This window comes from Stegostoma tigrinum, chromosome 16 (assembly GCF_030684315.1).
Source record: "Stegostoma tigrinum isolate sSteTig4 chromosome 16, sSteTig4.hap1, whole genome shotgun sequence".
NCBI classification, from domain to species: domain Eukaryota; kingdom Metazoa; phylum Chordata; class Chondrichthyes; order Orectolobiformes; family Stegostomatidae; genus Stegostoma; species Stegostoma tigrinum.
The window spans coordinates 4,604,600-4,625,478 of NC_081369.1; the positions used below are offsets into that span (position 1 = coordinate 4,604,600).

Below are 20,879 nucleotides of genomic sequence, written 5' to 3' on the forward strand. Positions count from 1 at the left end.
TGCAACACACAATTTCTTGTTCAATAATACAGCCTCTTCTAGTTACAGCAGAAAGTGATTTTCTTCTACCACAGCAGGCCAGATAGGCCTGAGTAGATCCCACCCCTAAGGGTTTGTGGGAGCAAACCTCCCACATGGTGAGGTGCAAGACGACAAATTGTGAAGCTGGATGAACACAGCTGGCCAAGCAGCATCTCAGGAGCACAAAAGCTGACATTTCGGGCCTAGAAGGGATGAAGGGTCTAGGCCCGAAACGTCAGCTTTTGTGCTCCTGAGATGCTGCTTGGCCTGCTGTGTTCATCCAGCTTCACACTTTGTTATCTTGGATTCTCCGGCATCTGCAGTGCCCATTATCTCTGATCACATGGTGAGGTGAAGACTTGGTTGAGCTGCACAAAGAACAGTGGAAAAGGTAAAATAAAAGAGAGAAATAGCATTAAAAAAAAATCACATATCCACATTAGCTGTTAGGACTTGGCGAAGCAAGTCATTGTGAATGATCCAGTGCATTCTCTTCCCTGCTGTTGAAATCACATTCAAGTAGGCTTTCATGGTATCTTTAAAACCGTTCTGTTGACCACCCTAGGACCTTTGACCAGTCGTGAGCTGGGAGTAGAAAGGTCATTTTGAACAAGTGTTCAGCATTCTCCTGCAATGGCCTGTCTGGAGTAGTTATCATGTAGGATTGTTCATTTCCTTGCTCACGATGCCTACTTCCTGTAGGCTGTTTATATTGCATGGTGTTATGCAGATTAGATATTCGATAGGCAGCACTGATGGTTTTGTCTCAAACTTTCCCAGGTGTCACCAATTTGTCAACCAAATTTTGCAGCCTGACGGGCGTGTTGGGAAGACAACCGCTTTATAGACTGACATTTATACCCATTGTCGAATGCAGAATTCAGAAGAATAAACTATTTTAGAGTCTTGAAAATACGGAACTTGCTACTAGCAAAGTGTAGTACATTAAGAGCATATGGCAATCACCAGTCTTAAACCTCTTTATAGCTAATTACAAAGTTTTGAACTGGAGCCAGTGTTGTAATGTGGAAAATGCTAGACAAACAATGGGAAAAGGGAATACATATATCTATGATGATAGATTGAAGACGGAAGGAGACTCAAGTGTAGCTAGTACAGACCATTTTGGTTATGTCTCCTATCTAAAAATTAAATATTTAGTGGCAACTCAAAATACTGCAACCATTGCAGACGAAAAACAGTGCCATCTGCTCCAAATTCCCCATTGATTTGTGATTATCTCGCTTTATTCCCACACTATGCTGACAAGTATCAGCAGAGACTATTTATTTTTGTATACCTTTCTTAAACCACACCCAAGTTACAAGTGCTGTATCAGCTTTCTGTTCACAGTAGTTAGCACTGATTCAAAGAATCACTCACAGCTAAATGACAGTTAACTGCCACTGAAAAAAAGTTTTTGTTGTGTTGAGGAGCTTGCAATTTCTTTTAACAGATTTTTTACAAGTCCTCAAGGTGTTGTTTGCTGGTCAATGGCTTTCTGTGAGGGTCCTCCAGGTAGTCCATGGGTAGGTCCAATCGCAAATCACTGATATGCAATGCCAGGGTTAATTGTGAGAACACACCAGAATCCACTTGTGTCATCACACAACTGGATCGGCTCCCATGTGTAGCATAAATTGTCAAAAGTGTGAGAAACAACAATATTGTTTTATATTTTATCTTGTTACAACACACCATCACAAATTTGGATTTTTAAACAATCAGAAGAACCAGGTGAACATGGAGGCCAACATAAAAATAAAGCTCCCCACCTTAAGCGAGACATTACCAAAACCAACATCAATTTTCCATAATTTTAATGCTATTTTAGGAATGGCAACTGTGTTGGGTGAAGGGTGGCGAAAGGCCAATAGGTGGCATGCAAGGTCCATTGCCATTGGAGAACCAATTAACTGAAACATTTAAACTTAATTTCCTCACATGAAGGATGTAGTGAGGTGGAACTTGCTGTCGCAGAATAACTGAACAGAACAGCATTGAATTACGCTCAGAGGTATAATGATAAGAGTGGAATAGAAGCAGGGCTGTGTGAGGGTTAATCCTGAAAGGATTATAAGGGCTAACTCCCAGAGGGGTGGGATGGGATGTTAATTAATTGGGGGAAGGGAGTGGGGGTGGGGGTGGGGAGGGGCTGTCTGAGGGTCGATCTCCAGGCGTGGGGGTTGGGAGGGGCTGCCTGAGGGTCAATCCCCAGGGTGCGTGGTGAAGCGGGTGGGTCAATCCCCGGGGTGTGTAAGGCTCACAGGGTTAATCAAAGTTGGGGGGGGGTGGTAAAGAGGGGTGGAATATGGGGCCGGGAAGGTGTGTGACAGTTAATCTGGGGGAGGTGATGGTTAGTGTAGGGGAGGGTCGCTGAGGGTTAATCCCGGGGGGAGAGGCGGAGTATTGGGGGGGAGGAGCTGTGTGAGGGTTAATCATGGGGAGGGAAAAGACTGTTGGGGGGAGAGGGCGGTTTGTGATGGTTAATCCCGTGGGTGGTGGACGGGGGAAGGAGCTGTGTGAGGGTCAATCCCCGCGGTGGTAGAGGTGCTGAGAGGGTTAATCCCCGGGAGATGGGAGGAGGGTAGGATGAACAAATTGCTCCTCTCTCGTTAACGCGCCTAATAATTATTAGAGAATAACCTACCCCCAACACTTGGTACAGATTCGGAATATTCCGCTTCAACAAGAATTTCCCTGTTGGCACAGAATGAAATGTCTTTTAAAACTAAAAAAACACCCATTCCACGAAGATTCGATTTAAAAGAAACTACAGAGTAAAATTTTGCGTGTTCGTTAAAGTAAAAATTCGTTTATCTTAAAGAGGGCGACAAAGTTTGGACTGTACCAATTTTGGTGGGGACAGAGAGACGTCTGCGATTGACTTGTATTATGTACGCGGTCCCGGCAACTGAGGGCGGGGTTTGTTGTTGAACCCCTGGCGGCGAAATGGGCGATTCCTGTGATGTGCATATTAGGCGCGAGGTTTACTGTCGCCATGGGCGACGTGAGTGGCGTGGTTTCTAGCCGTGATTGGCCGGGAGTGTTTATGATTGACATGAGGATGCCTTCTTTCCCCTACCCGCCCCCCGATGACGTCCCGGGAACCTGGGGGCGGGATTTCCTCTGAGATGGATGAGGTGTGGGAGACTGATGATTGGCGTGTAGGCGCGCTGTGCCAGTCACGGCACAGGTCAGCGTAGGCGGGATTTGTGAATGGCGGGTTGAAGTCGAGTGGCCTGTAATTGGCGGATTGTGGCGGGTATTTGGCGGGATGTGTGATTGGCCACGGCTTGTTGGGGGCAGGGCATATGATTGGCGGGTACGACCAGGGCCTGCGACTGGTCCTGGCGGATGGGGGCGGGGCTTGAGGGAGAGCGTCTTTCTCTCGAACTATATCAGAGAGGGCGATGTGGAGGGGAGGAGGGGAGGAGGGGAGGGCCGAACATGTTTTTTTAAAAAAACAATTAAAGAAATAAAATAACAAACTTTGAACATATACCCGCACTGTTCTCAGCTTGAACCCGCTAACCGGAAACCCTCAACTGTTTACCGCCCCTCCTCTATCCGAACAGTCTCGCTCTCGCCCGACTAAGCGGCGGGTTCGGGGATTGTTTTCCTTCTAGTGTCGGTGTGTTTTTTTTAAAGAAAACCAAAAAAGCAAGCAATAAACTGAAGCTGAAGGCTCATTTCTTTCCCGGAGAAAATGCAAACACGATCGGGTCGGCCCTGAAAAGTTTCCTGGAGGAACATATTTTCGCCTTCCCCCCCCCGCCTCCTCTCCTCTCCTCTCCGTGTGGTTATTGTGTTTTTTTTCTCTCTCTCTCATTTTGGAAGGGTCGGTGTTTCCAAGATGGCGCAGTGAGCGAGGCCGCCGCCATTTGCAGCCGCTTGCACCGAGCCCATCAGCGAGAAAGTCGAGAGCGAGCACCCCCGTCACCGCCGCCCCCCCTCCCCATCACCACCTCCAAGCAGCAACAACAACAACAACCTCCCCGGCCCAGCAGGCCCAGGCCCACGCCGCGCTCTCTTCCCCTCTCCCTTCCCACCCCTCCTCCACCTCACCTCTCCTCCTTACTTTCCCTCCCCCAGGCTGCTATCCCCCAACATCCCCTCCCCCCCAACATCCCCTCCCCCTCTCTCTCTCTCTCTTCCCCCCCCAATCCTCCCCACACTCTCGGCCTCTCCTCTCTCGCTCTGTGTGTGTGTGTGTGTAACCCTACCGGCAGAGCAGCGCCATGTTCAGGCTACACGGAGGAGGAGGAAGAAAAGGAGGAAGAGGAGCGACAGCGGGTGAAAAGTGAGCGAGCAACCCGGGCGGCGGACCTAACTGAAATCGAGAGAGAGAAGAGAGACAGACAGACACACACACACACACATACAGACTGAGACTGACGGGGACAAAGTCTGAAGAGGAAGCGGAGCGGACACTTTGTGGAGTGACCATTGGAGCGGCGGACTTTCCCGTGAGAACACTTAGAAGGAGCTCTCTTCCTCCCCAACCCCCCTCCCCTCCTCACCACCACCACCTCCTCCGAACCCCTCAATTCCCTCCCTCTTCCATCGTTGTATATTTAAAAAGAGAGAGAGACAGACAGACAGACAGAAAGGAAAGGCGCTGAAGAGGAGAGATAAATTTTTCTTTTTCCAGTAAAAGAAAGGGGAATAATGACCATTTCCCGCTTTCCTCAGCTGACCGCCCCGACCAGCAATGAATCTTGACTCGTTATCGCTGGCCTTGTCTCAAATCAGCTACCTTGTGGACAACCTGACCAAGAAGAATTACAAATCCAGCCAGCAGGAGATCTCTCATGTGAGTTTGCCGAGAAACAAGTCTCGCACACCATGTACTAGAGGCCCCGGGAGCCTGAGGCCTGCTTCATTTCACCGAGAAAACGAAAGTGTTATGTGTGTGAGAGAGAGGGAAACTGATGTAACAATTCTTTTTTAGAAAACAAAACGACTGTCTTTGCAAACTGGTTACTCCTTTATAATGATAAAACATCAAACAATTGTAACAATAAGAAAGTAGAAAGGCAAATACAAACTCACATGGTGAAGTCTGGGCCTACCAAAAAGTTAATGGTCACATATTGAACTTAAAATTGTTTAGCGTGTAAGAGAGGGAAAGCTCCCTCGGATATTAGCTGCTGAAACAGATGGGCAGAAAGTTTTTTTTCCACGTTTGGTAAACTTTACGCTTTGTATAAACTGCTCAAGTCGGTGCTCGTAACTAACACCTTTAGGAGTGAGGCCTAGTAAAGGGGACATCAAAAGTGGGGGAAGGGAACGAATGGAACTTGTCTGTTTCTTGTGTATGGACCTGTAGTTGAAACTAATTCTTTTCAGCAATACTTCGTACTTAACACAACTTTTTGATTTGTTAAACGTTTAATATTAAGTAATTAATCTGCAAAGATTTTAATTAGAAGTATTCAGATTAATTGACAGCTTAACAAGGTCTCATTTGGTTCCTGTTTTGTTTCAGTTTAATTAGAATTCTATTTCAATTTAACTATACTAATGTGTCTCTTAGTCAATTGAACTAGTTCATTCCCTTGTTTAACTTACAAGTTGAGAGAAACTTCTCTAGCTCATTTGTTGTGAATCACTGGACTTCAAAAGCAAATTGTTCTTTGAAAGTGTCATCTAATTGTGACTGTGACTGTTCCTTGCATTTGGAAAGTTGAGTACATGTCTGTCAACCATTGGAAGGAAGTGGGATTTGTAGAAAATACCATATAGTTGAATGGCAACTACAAAGGTGTTGAAATTTTTTGTCATGATTAAGCTGGAACAGTCGACAAAATTGAAACCTGAAACAAATGAGAAAACCACTTGAATTCAGAATTGTCTTCTTGCTTGAAGATATGTTTGAGTAGAAGGTGCAGTTTTGTAACTTATTGCTTGATCGTTATACATTAGGACAGTGAAAGACAATCGTTCTTCTTTTACAGCAAACTTTATTTGATATAATTACTGGAAATATACTCAAGGGGAGGCAATGCTCTAATGGAATTATTGCTGGACTATTAATCTGTAGACAGGTAATGTTCTGGAGACCTGGTTTCAAATCTTGCCAGGGCAAATCATGACATTTGAATTGAAGAAAACTCTGGAATTGAACTCTAATGACAATGAACCCATTGTCAATTTTTGAATAGACCGACCTGGTTCACTATTGGTTTTTTTAGGGATGGAAACTGCCATCCTTCCTTGGACTACATGTGACTCCAGACTTACAGCAATCTGGTTAACTCAGACCTGCCCTCTGGGGTAGGCAGTAAATGCTGGCTTAGCCAGCAGATGCCCTCAACCCATGAATGAATAAAAAAACTCGACCAGTATCTGTGATGAGATAGTTTGGAATCCTTGGGTATTTTTGGATTTTGTTTTGATCTTTTCAAAACAATTTGCAACTTGTTCTTGTCATAGTTTAAAATTCAACTGAGTTCTAAAACTTACTGAAGTTTTTGAACATTGAGGAAAGCAGTCAATGTGTGATCTTTAAGGAGAGAATTTACCCAGCCTTAAAAAAAAGTACTTCAGGAAGTTTAGTGACTTGCTCTGCTACAAATTTATTAATTGTATGTGAAGTTGGCTTTGCTAATTTATGATTAGTCATAGAATTATACAGCATGCAAACAGACCCTTTGGTCTGACCAGTCAAAGCTGACCATGTTCCTAAACTAAACTAACCCAGCTGCCTGCATTTGGCCCATTTCTCTCCAACCCTTTTTTATTCATGTACTTATCCAAATGTCTTAAATGTTGTAACTGTATCTGCATCCACCACTTCCTTTGGCAGTCCAGTTCCCATACTATGCCAATGTGTTTTTTAAAAAAAAAGCCCATTCTTTTTAAATCTTTCTCCTCTCATTTTAAAAATATGGTTCTGAACTCCCCCAGCCTAGGGAAAAGACTAATGCCTCTATAATTTTATAAACCTCTAAGGTCACCCTACAACTTCCTATGCATCAGCGAAAAAAGTCCCAGTCTTTTCAGCCTATTTTTTATATCTGAAACTGTCCATCCCCAGCAACATCCTGGTAAATCTTTTCTGAGCCCTCTACTGTTTAATAATATCCTTCCTATAGCAGGGCAACCAGAACTGCGCACAGTACTCCAGAAGAAGCCTCATCAACCTCCTGAATAACCTCAACATGATGGTACTAACTCCTATACTCAAAAGGTCTCAGTAATGAAAGCAAGCATGCAAATTGTTTTCTTAACCATGCTGTCTATGTGTGGTGCAAATTTCAAAGAATTAATAACCTGAACCCCAAATCTCTGTTCTACAACACTACCCAGGGCCCTAATGTTGATTGATAGAAGTGCTGTCTTGTATGTATTGCCTCATACTTTTCAAATTAAATTTTATTTGCCACTCCTCATCCCATTTAGTCAATCGATCAAGGTCTTTTGCAATCTTAGAGAACTTGTACCGTCTGCTATACCACCAATTTTGGCGTCATACGCAAACTTACGAACTATGCCTCCTATATTCTCATCCAAATCATTTATATAAATGATAAACAAAAGTGGACCTTCATAGGCCTCCACTCCAAAAAAAAAAGCCCAAAACCACTAGCCTCAGTCTTTTACCATAAAACCAATTTTGTATCCAATTGGCAAGCTCACCCTGAAGCCCATGTGATCTAACTTCAGTAATTAGTCATTTGTTGAAACTTTTGCGCAGATAACTTTGGAATTGGATACTGCTGGAGATCCTGTGTTGTCCGCTGCTGGAAGTACATATTGATATTGATGGACAGACTGTCTGTGTGGAGTTTGCACCCTCCCTGTGTCTGCATGGGCTTCCTCCGGGTGCTCAGGCTTCCACCCTCAGTCTAAAGATATGTAGGTTTGGTGAGTTGGCCATGCCAATTTGCCCTGTAGAGTCCAAGGATGTGCAGGATAGGTCAGTTAGCAAAGGTAAAAATCCCATGTGTGGTTATTAAAGTGGGCTGGGTTGAGTCTGGATGGGATGCTCTTTGGAGGTTTGGCACAGCCTCAGTGGCCTGAATGGCCTCTTTCTACACTGTGTAGGAATTCTCATTCTGAGGTCGAGACAGAACTAGATTGAGTTGTAACTATACTGATTTTGTTACACTTAGTCGGCCAAATTAAACATTTCAAAATATCAAGTTTGAAAAGACTTTGTCTATGCTTTTTATAACTTTACTTTTCACCTTTCTGTTTCAGAAGCATGTTACACATAATCGACAAAGCTTTACTCTCTGAATCAATAGGTTAAAGTACAGTTCACATAAAGGCCACTGCTTGCTATTCAAATTAGAGGAGCTACTACTAATTGCACTCAACAGCTACCATTTCTGATCTAATCCCATGTTCAGATAGCTAAATTAAACCACATCTGTAATTGATAATTAAGACACAGTAGGAACGAGACATTAGTTATGTTTGGCGCCATAGTTGGGATCCATGCCTTCAGCAGTAGCGTCAAGAAAGAAAGGAGACATGACCATGGTAAACTATAATCCATCTTGTTTTTGTCTTGATCCTTTTCCACTTTTAGCTGAAGAACCTGACAGGTTTTAACTTCCCTCGGATGTCAGACAATGAAGCTTTATTGATTATTCACAATAAATTTTCAATTTTGAAGCTTTTTAAAAATTGTAATGAATCAAACAACAAAAAAACCAAAGTGGAAGTTTAATACCTGTGTTCCTTTGACATTCTAGTGACAAGGAGTTCAGCCTGAAGTTAACTGGCCTTCCTTACAAATAGGAGTAATCAGTCTTGGTTTTGGATATCCTGGAAGTGCAACTGGAGTGAATTCTCTTTTTATATCCTCTTGAGAGCCTCTATATTTTTCAAATAGTTGGGTGTCGGGGGTGTTGCTGAAGAAGCTGCTTTTATTGTCCTGTGAACTTAGTAACCGAGTCTCCCTGCTGGCCTCTGAAACACTTCCATTCAGAGCATAATTACCAAATTTTTCATGCAGGATGTATCACATCATGCTTATATTGGCAAAATAAAATTGGCAGATGCAATTCATTTTCCTATCTAAGCAACATTTGCTTGATCTCTGAACCAGTTAACATTATCTGATTATAATATTATTTCCCTCCAAGCTCATATCCAGATATTTAATGAATACAGTGAACATGTGGCTCCTGAACTGAATGCTCATGCTCATTAGGTGACGATAAGGACTGCAGATGCTGAAAGCCAAAGTCTGTAGGTGTGAGGCTAGGAAAGCACAGCAGGTCAGACAGCATTGGAATTGACTAAGGGTTTTGGCCCAAAACGCTGACTTTCCTGCTCTTCTATTGTCTGACCTGCTGTGCTTTTCCTGCCTCTCACCTATAAACCACACGCTACCCACTTCCAATCATTCTGGAAAGCTTGAACTCCTCATCTGCCGTGCCCCCCACTCCACCCTTTCTAATCGGTTTCCGAATGTGCTTATTACACACTGAATATTGTATACTTTCAGCTCTATAATCTTTTAATTTTCAGTACCTCACCTTTTGATATCTGATGAAAGTCTTCCCTAAAATCTGTGTGCTATCTTTCTGTTGCATTTCCTCATTTACCAAAACTGCTCTTTCTGGCTCATAAGTACGTTTATCCCTATTAAAATCTACATGATCTTTCTAGCTGTTTTCATTGAGTTTTTTTAATTTCCTTAAATTTTTTTAACCATGATCAATGTTAGGGTAACTAGTATTTAAATGTCTGGGTCACCTACCCAGGAAAAAAAACCTCCTTTTAAAAAAAAAAGTTGATACTGCATTGACCTGTTTGCAACTTCCATCTCACAGTTTCAGTTAATAATGTCTGTAATATCATTTTCATGCCTCTGCAGGATCTGTTGATGTATCTCACAAGCCTATACTGCTTTATTTTTCCTTAATATTGTCAAATATAACACAGTACATCCTGTCAAGCATGTTAGGCATTCACCACCTGTCCAATATAGTTTCCTTAATTAAAGATGAATGCAAGGATTTATGAAATATGTCTGGCAACTTTGCAAATTGACACTATTTGAAATTGATGCATGCCAAAGATGCAATAATGGAATTCATCGCAAAGTTCTTGAAACTCAACTGTAACATTTGGCAGGAGACAAGGCTGATTTTTGCTCCTAAATGCTGGACTTTGGATGGGAAAGTTGGTCGTTTCAAGATCTTGGTTTCTATTTGTTTATCCTGCTAAAAGTCTCTAACTGGCGTTTGACTGGTCAGATGGCCCTGAACAGTGGCAAATGGAATTTAGTCCTCACGCAGTTTTGTGAGGTGATGCGTTTTGGGAGAACTGAAAAGGCAGGTACATGTTGTGTAGTGGAATCCTAAGAAGTAAAGAAGGATCCATGTCCACAGATCCTTGAAGGTAGATCAGGTGGTTAAGAATATTGAATATTGAATCCTTGATCAGCGTATTTAACCCCAAAAAGTTAAACCCTGAACTTTTCTGATACTTAGCTTCTTTCTTTCTTTGCTGCTCATAGTTAAAGTACAAATTTTTTTTAAAAAATGACTTGTGTGTATTTTTAATTGCCTCAGTCTTTGTTTGGACTTTAACTTGGGCAAACAGCCAAGTGGGGAAAAGAAAATACTATTTCTTCATTGGGTGTTCTCATTTTGGCCTTTGAGCCTCCCAGCTGAGCTTTTCCTGTCTGCTGGGGAAGTCTACAGCAACACTTAGCTGGTGTAGTTTAGTAAGCCACAGCTGGTAATTCTCTGGGCTTTTAAAATCTTTCATACTGATTCCTCTTGTTTACATTCCTTGCTGTAAAGTAATGCTATCTTTCTAATTGTGAAGTGAATTTCACTGGTAACTGCTGAGTTGTTTAAAATTACTCCTCAGTTTATGGCAAAAACTTCACAAGTGTAGAGGAGATATATAAAGACAGTAAATGCTTTGATATGCATTGATTCTATTGAAAATTTCAGGATATTTTGTATTAAATGTCTGAATCTCATAGCTAAGGGTTCATTGAAGATATTTTGATTTATTTTAATTTTTGGTGAACAGCTTTATCAGCTATAGGAATAAGATACCAAAGATAGATTAGATTATATTTCCTTCACATGTGTAAAGCAAGTCTGTTTTTGTGTTTAGGGACCAGTTAAAAAAGCAAACAAGCTTGTATTTACTTAGTATCTTTTATAATGCCCCAAACTGCTTAAAGTACTAACTTGCAAGTAGTAAACATTCTGCTCTGCAGTCACAGAAGTAGAACCTCGACAATGCAATGACATGAGAATAGGCGGATAGGATCAGGGTAAACCCTAAGGCTTTCTATAGGTATTTAAGGAATAAAAGATTGACGAAAGTAAGATTAGGGCCAATCGAGGATAGTAGTGGGAAGTTGTGTGTGGAGTCAGAGGAGGTAGGGGAAGCACTAAATGAATATTTTTAAACAGTATTCACTCTAGAAAACGACAATGTTGTCAAGAATACGGAGATACAGGCTACTAGACTAGGTGGGATTGAGGTTCACAAGGAAGAGGTATTAGAAATCCTACAGAGGGTGAAGATAGACATGTCCCCTGGGCCGGATGGGATTTACCCTAGGGTCCTCTGGGAATCCAGGGAGGAGATTGCTGAGCCTCTGGCATTGATCTTTAACTCGTCATTGTCTACGGGAATAGTGCCAGACGACTGAAGGATAGCAAATGTGGTTCCCCTGTTCAAGAAGGAGAGTAGAGACAACCCAGGGAATTATAGACCAGTGAGCCTTACCTCAGTTGTTGGTAAAGTGTTGGAAAAGGTTATAAGGGATAGGATTTATAATCATCTAGAACAGAATAAATTGATTAGGGATAGTCAGCACGGTTTTGTGAAGGGAAGGTTGTGCCTTACAAACCTTAGTGAGTTCTTTGAGAAGGTGACCAAACAGGTAGATGAGAGTAAACCGGTTGATGTGGTGTATATGGATTTCAGCAAAGCGTTCGATAAGGTTCCCCACAATAGACTATTGTACAAAATGCGGAGGAATGGGATTATGGGAGATAAAGCAGTTTGGTTCGGAAATTGGTTTGCTGAAAGAAGACAGAGGGTGGTAGTTGATGGGAAATGTTCATCCTGGAGACCAGTTACTAGTGGTGTACCGCAAGGGTCAGTGTTGGGTCCACTGCTGTTTGTCATTTTTATAAATGACCTGGATGAGGGCGTAGAAGGGTGGGTTAGTAAATTTGCAGACGACACTAAGGTCAGTGGAGTCATGGATAGTGACGAAGAATGCTGTAGGTTGCAGAGAGACATAGATAAGTTGCAAAGCTGGGCTGAGAGGTGGCAAATGGAGTTTAATGCAGACAAGTGTGAGGTGATGCACTTTGGTAGGAGTAACCGGAAGGCAAAGTACAGGGCTAATGATAAGATTCTTGGTTGTGTAGATGAGCAGAGAGATCTCGGTGTCCATGTACACAGATCCTTGAAAGTTGCAGCCCGGGTTGGCAGGGCTGTTAAGAAGGCATACAGCGTTTTAGCTTTTATTAATAGAGGGATTGAGTTCGGAACCAAGAGGTTATGCTGCAGCTGTACAAAACTCTGGTGCGGCTGCACTTGGAGTATTGCATACAGTTCTGGTCACCGCATTATATAAGAAGGATGTGGAAGCTTTGGAAAGGGTGCAGAGGAGATTTACTAGGGTGTTGCCTGGTATGGAGGGAAGGTCTTACGAGGAAAGGCTGAGGGACTTGAGGCTGTTTTCGTTAGAAGAAGATTGAGAGGTGACTTAATTGAAGCATAAAATAATCAGAGGGTTAGATAGGGTGGATAGGGAGAGCCTTTTTCCTAGGGTGGTGACAGCGAGCATGAGGGGGCATAGCTTTAAATTGAGGGGTGAAAGATATAGGACAGATGTCAGAGGTTTTTTTACTCAGAGTAGTAAGGGAATGGAACACTTTCCCTGCAACGGTAGTAGATTCGCCAACTTTAGGTACATTTAAGTCGTCATTGGACAAACATATGGACGTACATGGAATAGTGTAGGTTAGATGGGCTTCAGATCGGTATGACAGGTCGGCACAACATCGAGGGCTGAAGGGCCTGTACTGTGCTGTAATGTTCTATGTTCTATATTCTATGATTGTAGCCACTGTGTGTGGTTTCTGTTTGAAGATCCCATCTAAACAGTTCTGAAGAAGACAATAGGATGTAAAGAGTAATATTGGGTTATGATAGTACTTTTGAGTCAGTAGTTTGTGTGACTGAGCCTTGGAGACTTTGACCCTTGGCAATGCTGTTTGGATACCATATTATTTGAAATGTCTGTTTGTTCAGGTATATGAAAGGTCATCTAGTACAAGTATATAGGGTTCTCGTGGGCTTTTGTTGTGCAATAGAGTGTCCCTATCTCTGAGCCAGGAGGCCCAATTTCAAGTCCCACTTGTTCCAGAGGTGCGTCGTAACACCTGTGAACAGGTTGATCAGAAAATATAAGGTCTCATTCAATGGTAACAATATTTGTTTTCATCTGTTGACCTCTTATTACGATTTTAAACAGCTGGTACAGGCACAAGGGGCTAAATGGTTGTAGATTTCTATGATACTCTCAAAGACACAATATCTGATCACTTTCATTTGTTTCTTTGAGCTTGTATAAATTCTTTTCCTAATGTAACTTGCACAAAGCAATTCACTGCAATGAGGTTTGTTAGGATGTTTTGAAGGTAGAGGTGGTTACTTTGTACATGCAAGTCACCGGGGGAAGGTTGTGAACCTATAAAATTCGAGCACAACTAGACAGGGTAAATGCAGGAAGGATTTTCCCAGTGTCTGGGAAGTTCAGATCCAGGTATCACTGTCTAAGGGTAAATGGCAATCCATTTAGGTCTGAGATGACAAATTTCTTCACCCAGAGAAGGGTAAGCCTGTGGAATTCTTCGCCCAGAAAGTAGATGAGATCACAACATTAAATCATTTCAAGAAGGTGTTATAGTTCTTCGGCCAAAGGGATCAAATGGCCTACTCCTGCTTCTGTTTTCTATGTTTCTATCTTAGCTGTATACGGTGGTGAGTAGACAACCAGTGACCCATCAACAAGAAAACTAATTGCAAGACAGTATATGCCTAGTTGGGAGAGTCCCATCAAAGAACTGCTTGCTATTGAGTTATAAAGACATGAAAATTAAAAACAAGATTTAAGTCGGTTGGGCCCTTGAATCTGCTCTGTCATTTAGTAAGATCATGGCTGATCTTCTGTGTTGACTCCACTTTCTCACCAGATCTCCCTAAATCTCTCAATTGCCCCAGGAGGTGGTAAAACTGGTGATCTTGGGCTTGATGTACTTCATGATGGAGCAGTCGTCTTTGGTAGAGCATTCCAAAGTCGTAACCTTTAAACGAAAAGGTTTTCCTCATCTCGACTTTAAATGATTGACCTCTGGCCCTGTACTGATGCTTTTAAAATTCCCAGCCAGAGGGAACCACCCCTCTGTGTCAACTGTATCAAACCACTTCAGAAGCTTAGATAACAAGGTGTAGAGCTGGATGAACACAGCAGGCCCAGCAGGAACGCTGACGTTTTGGGCCTAGACCCTTCAGAAAATGAAGAAAGGTCTAGGCCTGGAACATCAGCCTTCCTGCTGCTCTGCTGCTTGGCCTGCTGTGTTCATCCAGCTCTACACCTTGTTATCTCAGATTTTCCTGCATTTGCAGTTCCTACTATCTCTTAAAACACTTCAGAAACTTGTCTGTTTCAATATGATCATCTCTCACTGTTCTGAACTCGAACAAATAGGCCCACACTCCTTAGCCTATAATTGTAAAACAGTCCTGTAGTTTCAGGAACCAGTCTAGTGAACCATCACTAGTGCTTCCAGTGCTTAGACATACAAATTAAAACTCCTCACTGTTTCCAGATGTGCTCTCCTGAAAGCTCTCTGCAATTCTTGAAAGGCTTCAAACTTGTACTCCACTTCCTGGTAATAAAGATAAATGTGCCATTTGCCTTCATAATTTAATGCTGTCACTTCCATGCTGATATTGTGTTCTCATGTGTGTGCATGTAAATCTGTCTGAATATCAACATTTTTGTTTGTCTTTTAAAAAAATCACGCCTTTCTATTCTTACTCCTATCTTCCAACTTGCCCAAATTATTGTCCATTTGCCATCATATGTACCCCTTACTTGACAGCAACTCTGCACCTTGTTTGAATCCTCTTCTTGGCCTGCTGTGTTCATCCAGCTCTATACCTTGTTATCTCAGATTCTCCAGCATCGGCAGCTCCCACTATCTTGGAATTATTAGTCTCTGTTCATCTAAGTTATTTGTAAAGATGGTAAATATCCTGAGGTCCCAGCACTGATCCTTGCTGCACTGTTACTAGTTATTGCCTACCAACTTAGAAATCTCCTGTTATCACTGATTTTCTGTTTCCTGTCAGCTAACCATTCTTCATCAATGCTAAAATATTACCCCCAAACCTTCTGTGTTGGCACCTTATTGAATGTATTTTGCAAATCCAAGAATGTTACATCTACAGCTCCCTTTATAAAACTACTGCATATTACATGTACCAATTATGAGATATTAAAATAATTCTTTAAATTTGTCAAACATAATTTCCCTAATGTAAAATCAAGTTGGCAGATCATGCCATGATTTTTAATGAGCCCACTGTTAGAACCTGCATAGTAAATTCCAGCCTTTTCACAACTGATATCAGACTATTTAGCTTCTCGTTTGGTTTCCTCGCTTTTGAGGATCTGCCTGATGTTAACCAATTTTTTAAAAATTCTTTTGAGTGTAACAGTTACTTTAGGTTTTTTGCACTCAAAAACCTAGATGACATTCTGTAGTCCTGTAGGAAAGTTGCGCTGCCAATGTTGATGCCTTTTGGTTGTAAAGAGTAATGTTACCATTGCCCCAGTGGACCGTAGGGCACCTACTCTATGAGAAAGAAAGATGACAGGTGCTGGTTTAACCTGAGGGTCACCATGCTTCAGGCAAGGGGAAAAGTTGAAAGGAATGTCCCTCATGGTAACCTTAGCCAGTCCATGAATTGAACAAACATGTTTGGCGTCTCTGTGCGTTACGAACTTGCTGTCCGTCCAAATGAGCTAATTACAAGTAAGTGAGCATTAACAAAGAGAGTCCAGCGATTGAATACGTGGCTGGAGAACTAGCGTAGGAGGCTTTAGGGCCCGATCTGGGCAGGTGGACCTGTGCAAACTGGGTGGATTCAATTTTAACAACTTTGTGTCTGATCTCCTTGCAGGCAGATTTGCCACTGCTGTTGTGATTAGTTTAGACGAGCTTGTCGTTTTGGGGAGGGGTGTTTGCGGTGAGGAACTTGACTGGTAAACAAAATTGGTGCAGAGTTCAGCTGGGACAGGAAGTTAAAGCTGTGAGGGAAGCTGGAAAACAGGAAAAACAAAGCCAAGCATAAACTATGATATCAAAAAGACAAAGTTAAGGCCATTCTACCTGAATAAATGTAGCAAGGTAGAAGAATATAAAGGCATAAAATATAGATTAAATGGTTAGGAAACAGTTGCCATTACAGAGCCATGGCTTGTCTCTAGTACTGGGAACTGCATATTCAAGGATGTTTTTTGTTTAGAGAGACAGACTAGGAAAAGGTGATGTTGCAATGATGATGAGGATCTCCAATCAATAAACAATGTGGAATCTGTTTGGGTGGGACTGAGAAACAACAAGGAAAACAGACATTGGTTGAAGTTATTTATAGACCACCAAATAGTCGTGGTAGTGTGGAGCATGGTTTAAATTAGGAGATGAGATAGCACAGCATGTGTAACACTGTAATCATGGATGTCTTCAATTTGCATTTAGATTGGGCAAACCAACTGAGTAGCAAAACTGTGGAGGGCATACTTCCAGAGTGCCAGAGATGGGTTTATTTCAAGAGCTGACAAGGGACAGTCCTTTGGATCTCGTATTATGTAATGCAAGGTGTTTATTAATAATCTTGTAAAAGAATCTTTGGGGTTGAGTAACCACATTATGACAATGTATAATTCCATCAATCTGAAATAAGGCTGTTGAATAAGGGACGCTGTGAATGCATGAGGCACAAGGTGGCTGAGCTGAAAGCATATTTTTCTAGTATTTCTAAATTAATAAACAGTTTGCCTTTGAAGTCAACTAGTATTTTAGGATTTCTGGAGGAGGATCACTGGCCCCAAAAGGTTAACTTTCCTTTCTGGCCATTGATGTTGCCATACTTGCAGGGTCTCGCTAGCAGTTTGTTTTTAAGATTTCTAATTTTGTAGTAAAATAACAATGAGGAGAATGCGTTATACTGTTAGATAACTAAGTACACATCCTTAAAACCATAAGACATGGGAGCAGGGACGGTAATGGCCTCGTATTGTTGCTGGACTGTGAATCTAGAGACCCAGGTAATGTTCTGGGGACCTGGGTTCAAATCCTGCTACAGGAGCTGGTGAAACTTGAAGTCATAAAATATCTGGAATTAACAGTCTGATGATCATGTATCCATTGCCGATTGTCAGAAAAACCTATCTGGTTCTCGAATGTCCTTTAGGGAAGGAAGCTGCCATCCTTACCTGGTCTGGCCTACATGTGACTCCAGATCCACAGCAATGTCATTGACTCTCAATTAGCCATTGGGCAATAAATGCTGGCCTTGACAGCGACTCCCTCATGAAGGAATAAAGAAAAAAAATTAGGCCATTTGGCCCATCAAGTCTGTTCTACCATTCAATTGTGGTTGATAAGTTTCTCAACTCCGTTCTCCCACTTCCTCCCTGCAACATAGAACATAGAAAAGTACAGCACAGTACAGGCCCTTCGGCCCATGGTATTGTGCCGTGGAATAATCCTTATCCAAAAATAAAATAACCTAACCTACATTCCCCTCGATGCATTGCTGTCCATCTGCATGTCCAGCAGTCGCTTAAATGTCACAACCTTTGATCCCCTTGACAATCACAGTGCTATCTATCTCTTCCTGAAATATACTCAATAGCCTGGCCTTCGCAGCTTTCTGTGGCAATGAATTCCATAGATTAACCATTCTCTGGCTGAAGAATAAGGTCTTAAAAGATGTGATCATGTTATAATCATAAAGCTATATTAAATATTGTTGATATTCTTTGCCCTGTCAAAATCCTGACATTCCCTACCTTAACTGTATGATTCCCATCTGTTGAGAAGCAGCAATGGTTCAAGGAGATTGACAATACGCATGGCGCTCTTGATGCTGCTCGTGTTAAAAAGTCAAGAACAAGTTGGATTCAAAAAATACATCAAAAGGTTGACTGTGCATAGTCAATAGATAATCTTTAGAGAACTGTTAATGGCTTACAACAATTATACACTCTTTAAGGAATGAGAGCTCAAGAAGAAAAATCATTTAGCCATGGCTGACAAAGGACTGACCTTGTCCATAAAAACAAATTGCTGGAGAAAGTCTGCAGGTCTGGCAGCATCTGTGGACGAAAGGAGAGTTAACCTTTTGGGTCCTGTGATCCTCTTTAAGTCTTAAAATGCTTGGTTGAATTTAATAAATCTGAAGGTTAGCAAGGTTTTAGAATACGGTAAGGAGGATCAAGAAACTGATAAAAGGAATATGGCTGCAATCTAGCAAATGAAACGTGGACTGCAAAAACTTTGGATATGTAAAAGGCAGTTGTTTGGCTAGAGTTGGCTAAGTGGGTCCATTTAAAAGCAGAAACAGGAGAATTTACAATCGGGTACAGAGAAAGAAGCTCAATGATGTATCCACTGTATCTGGTGTGGCTACCTCTACATTGGGGAAACCAAGCGGAGGCTTGGGGACCGCTTTGCGAACACCTCCGCTCGCTTCGCAATACACAACTGCACCTCCCAGTCGTGAACCATTTTAACTCCCCCTCCCATTCCTCAGACGACATGTCCATCATGGGCCTCCTGCAGTGCCACAATGATGCCACCCGAAGGTTGCAGGAACAGCAACTCATATTCCGCTTGGGAACCCTGAAGCCCAATGGTATCGATGTGGACTTCACCAGCTTCAAAAACTCCCCTTGCCCCACTGCATCCCAAAACCAGCCCAGTTCGTCCCTGCCTCCCTAACTTGTTCTTCCTCTCACCTATCCCCTCCTCCCACCTCAAGCCTGTCACCTATCCCCTCCTCCCACCTCCATTTCCCACCTACCAACCTCATCCCTCCTCCTTGACCTGTCCATCCTCCCCTGGACTGACCTATCATCTCCTTACCTATACTCTCCTCTCCACCTATCTTCTTTTCTCTCCATCTTCGGTCCGCCTCCCCCCTCTCCTTATTTATTCCAGAACCCTCTCCCCATCCCCCTCTCTGATGAAGGGTCTAGGCCCGAATTGTCAGCTTTTGTGCTCCTGAGATGCTGCTTGGCCTGCAGTGTTCATCCAGCCTCACACTTTGTTATCAATCATTACTTTGGTTTTCACTGATACAAAAAACTCCCAGAATTAGAGATCCAAGTGATAGGAAAAATAAGTTGAAAACATCAGTGCAATCTTTTATTAATACTAAAGAAATTATGGGGCTGCAATTTGAGTCGTTGGGATACGATGGTGATTAAGCCAGAGTATTGGAGGAGGTAACTATCAAGCTATTCAGTGCCTTTATAATCATCTTACAGAACTCTAGAATCATTTCATGATCTTGCAGGTTGGAAGGTGGCAAATATCACCCCACTATTTGAGGAAGGAGACAAAACAAGCAGGTAGCTGTAGACCTGTCAGCCTTGCATTGGTAGTGGGAAAATGCAAGAATAATAGAACATCAAAACAGATGTTATAAATGGACATTTGTATAAAAACTATCTGGTTGGGCATAGCCTGCGTAGGTTTATGAATGGAAAATCATGTTTGACAAGTATGGATCTTTTTGAATCCGTTAACAAAATTACAAAGTGGAGTGAATCATAGTATATCTGTATTTTCAGAAGGCTTTAGATGTTCCTCACAGCGGTTGGTTATCAAAATTAAAGGTCATGGTATAGGAGGTAGTGTATATATGGTTGGATTAAGGATTGGTTAACACAAAAAAAGTAGATCATTTTTCTGCAGATTATGATCAGTTGGCTGCTGCAAGATTCAGTACTTTGGGCTTCAAGCAATTCATGATGTATTTAAATATAATAGGGCACGGGGACCAAATGTAATATTTCCTAATTTGTGGATGATTACGAAGCCAAGCAGGCATGTATTATGAGGAAGATGTTTATTGGAGAATTGAATAGGCTTAGTAATTGGGCAAGTATATGGCAGGTGGAATATAATATGGAAAAATGAGGTCATCTGCTTTTCTAGGAGAAACAGATGTGCAGCGTTTGGAAAGTGTTGATATGCAAATTAACCTAGGCGTCCTTGTCAGTAAATCACTGAAGACTTAAGATGCAGGCACAGCGAGCTATTAGGAAGGCTAATGGAATGATTGCCTTTATTGCAAGAGAATGGTGAAGTCGTGCTTCAATTGTCTAGGTGTTTGATTTGACCACACCTGAAGTATTGTAGTTACTTTTGGTCTCCTTGCTTCAGGAAAGACATTATTGCCGTGGCTGCACTTGCTGTCTCCCAGGAACGTGCAGACTAACAGTGATATCTCTCATAAATTGCATTTCCCTTCTTTTTAAATTTATGACTGAGATGCAGTTTCTCTCCTACTTGGAAGTTAGTGAATCTCTATGATGGCTCTGTGATCATACCCATTTATCTGAAGTTATGCCATTAATTAACTTCTCTTCAAAAACTGTGTAGTTCACATAAAAAGCCATTAATTTTCCTTTCTTTACTCTTCCCCATTCCAGTCTTTACATCCTATTCACTGTTGCTTTTCTAAATTTCAACGCACTGTCAGTTTCTGTCACTCAGGGAATTGTTATCCAAATACATGCTGCTGCATCCTTGTGTTTTGTAAGC

General features: G+C 42.0%; 1 protein-coding gene and 1 long non-coding RNA gene across 6 annotated transcripts in view; one reads left to right on the plus strand and one right to left on the minus strand.

The window, feature by feature from the left end:
- Nucleotides 1-302: 302 nt before the first annotated feature.
- Nucleotides 303-4,441, minus strand: LOC125459633 (uncharacterized). Its single transcript, XR_007249068.2, has 3 exons — nucleotides 4,248-4,441; nucleotides 2,672-2,721; nucleotides 303-389 (listed from the first exon to the last, which is right to left on the minus strand). It is a non-coding gene; the product is annotated as an uncharacterized LOC125459633 (long non-coding RNA).
- Nucleotides 4,166-20,879, plus strand: part of cnot1 (CCR4-NOT transcription complex, subunit 1) — a 158,576-nt gene continuing 141,862 nt past the window's right edge. For 3 of the 5 annotated variants that reach the window (XM_048546239.2, XM_048546233.2, XM_048546238.2), the window contains exon 1: nucleotides 4,166-4,837. In XM_048546239.2, coding sequence (XP_048402196.1) covers nucleotides 4,736-4,837 — 102 coding nt within the window. In that variant the 5' untranslated portion in view covers nucleotides 4,166-4,735. The remainder of the gene's footprint in view (nucleotides 4,838-20,879) is intronic. The other 2 variants (XM_048546234.2, XM_048546237.2) reach the window with 2 other exon arrangements.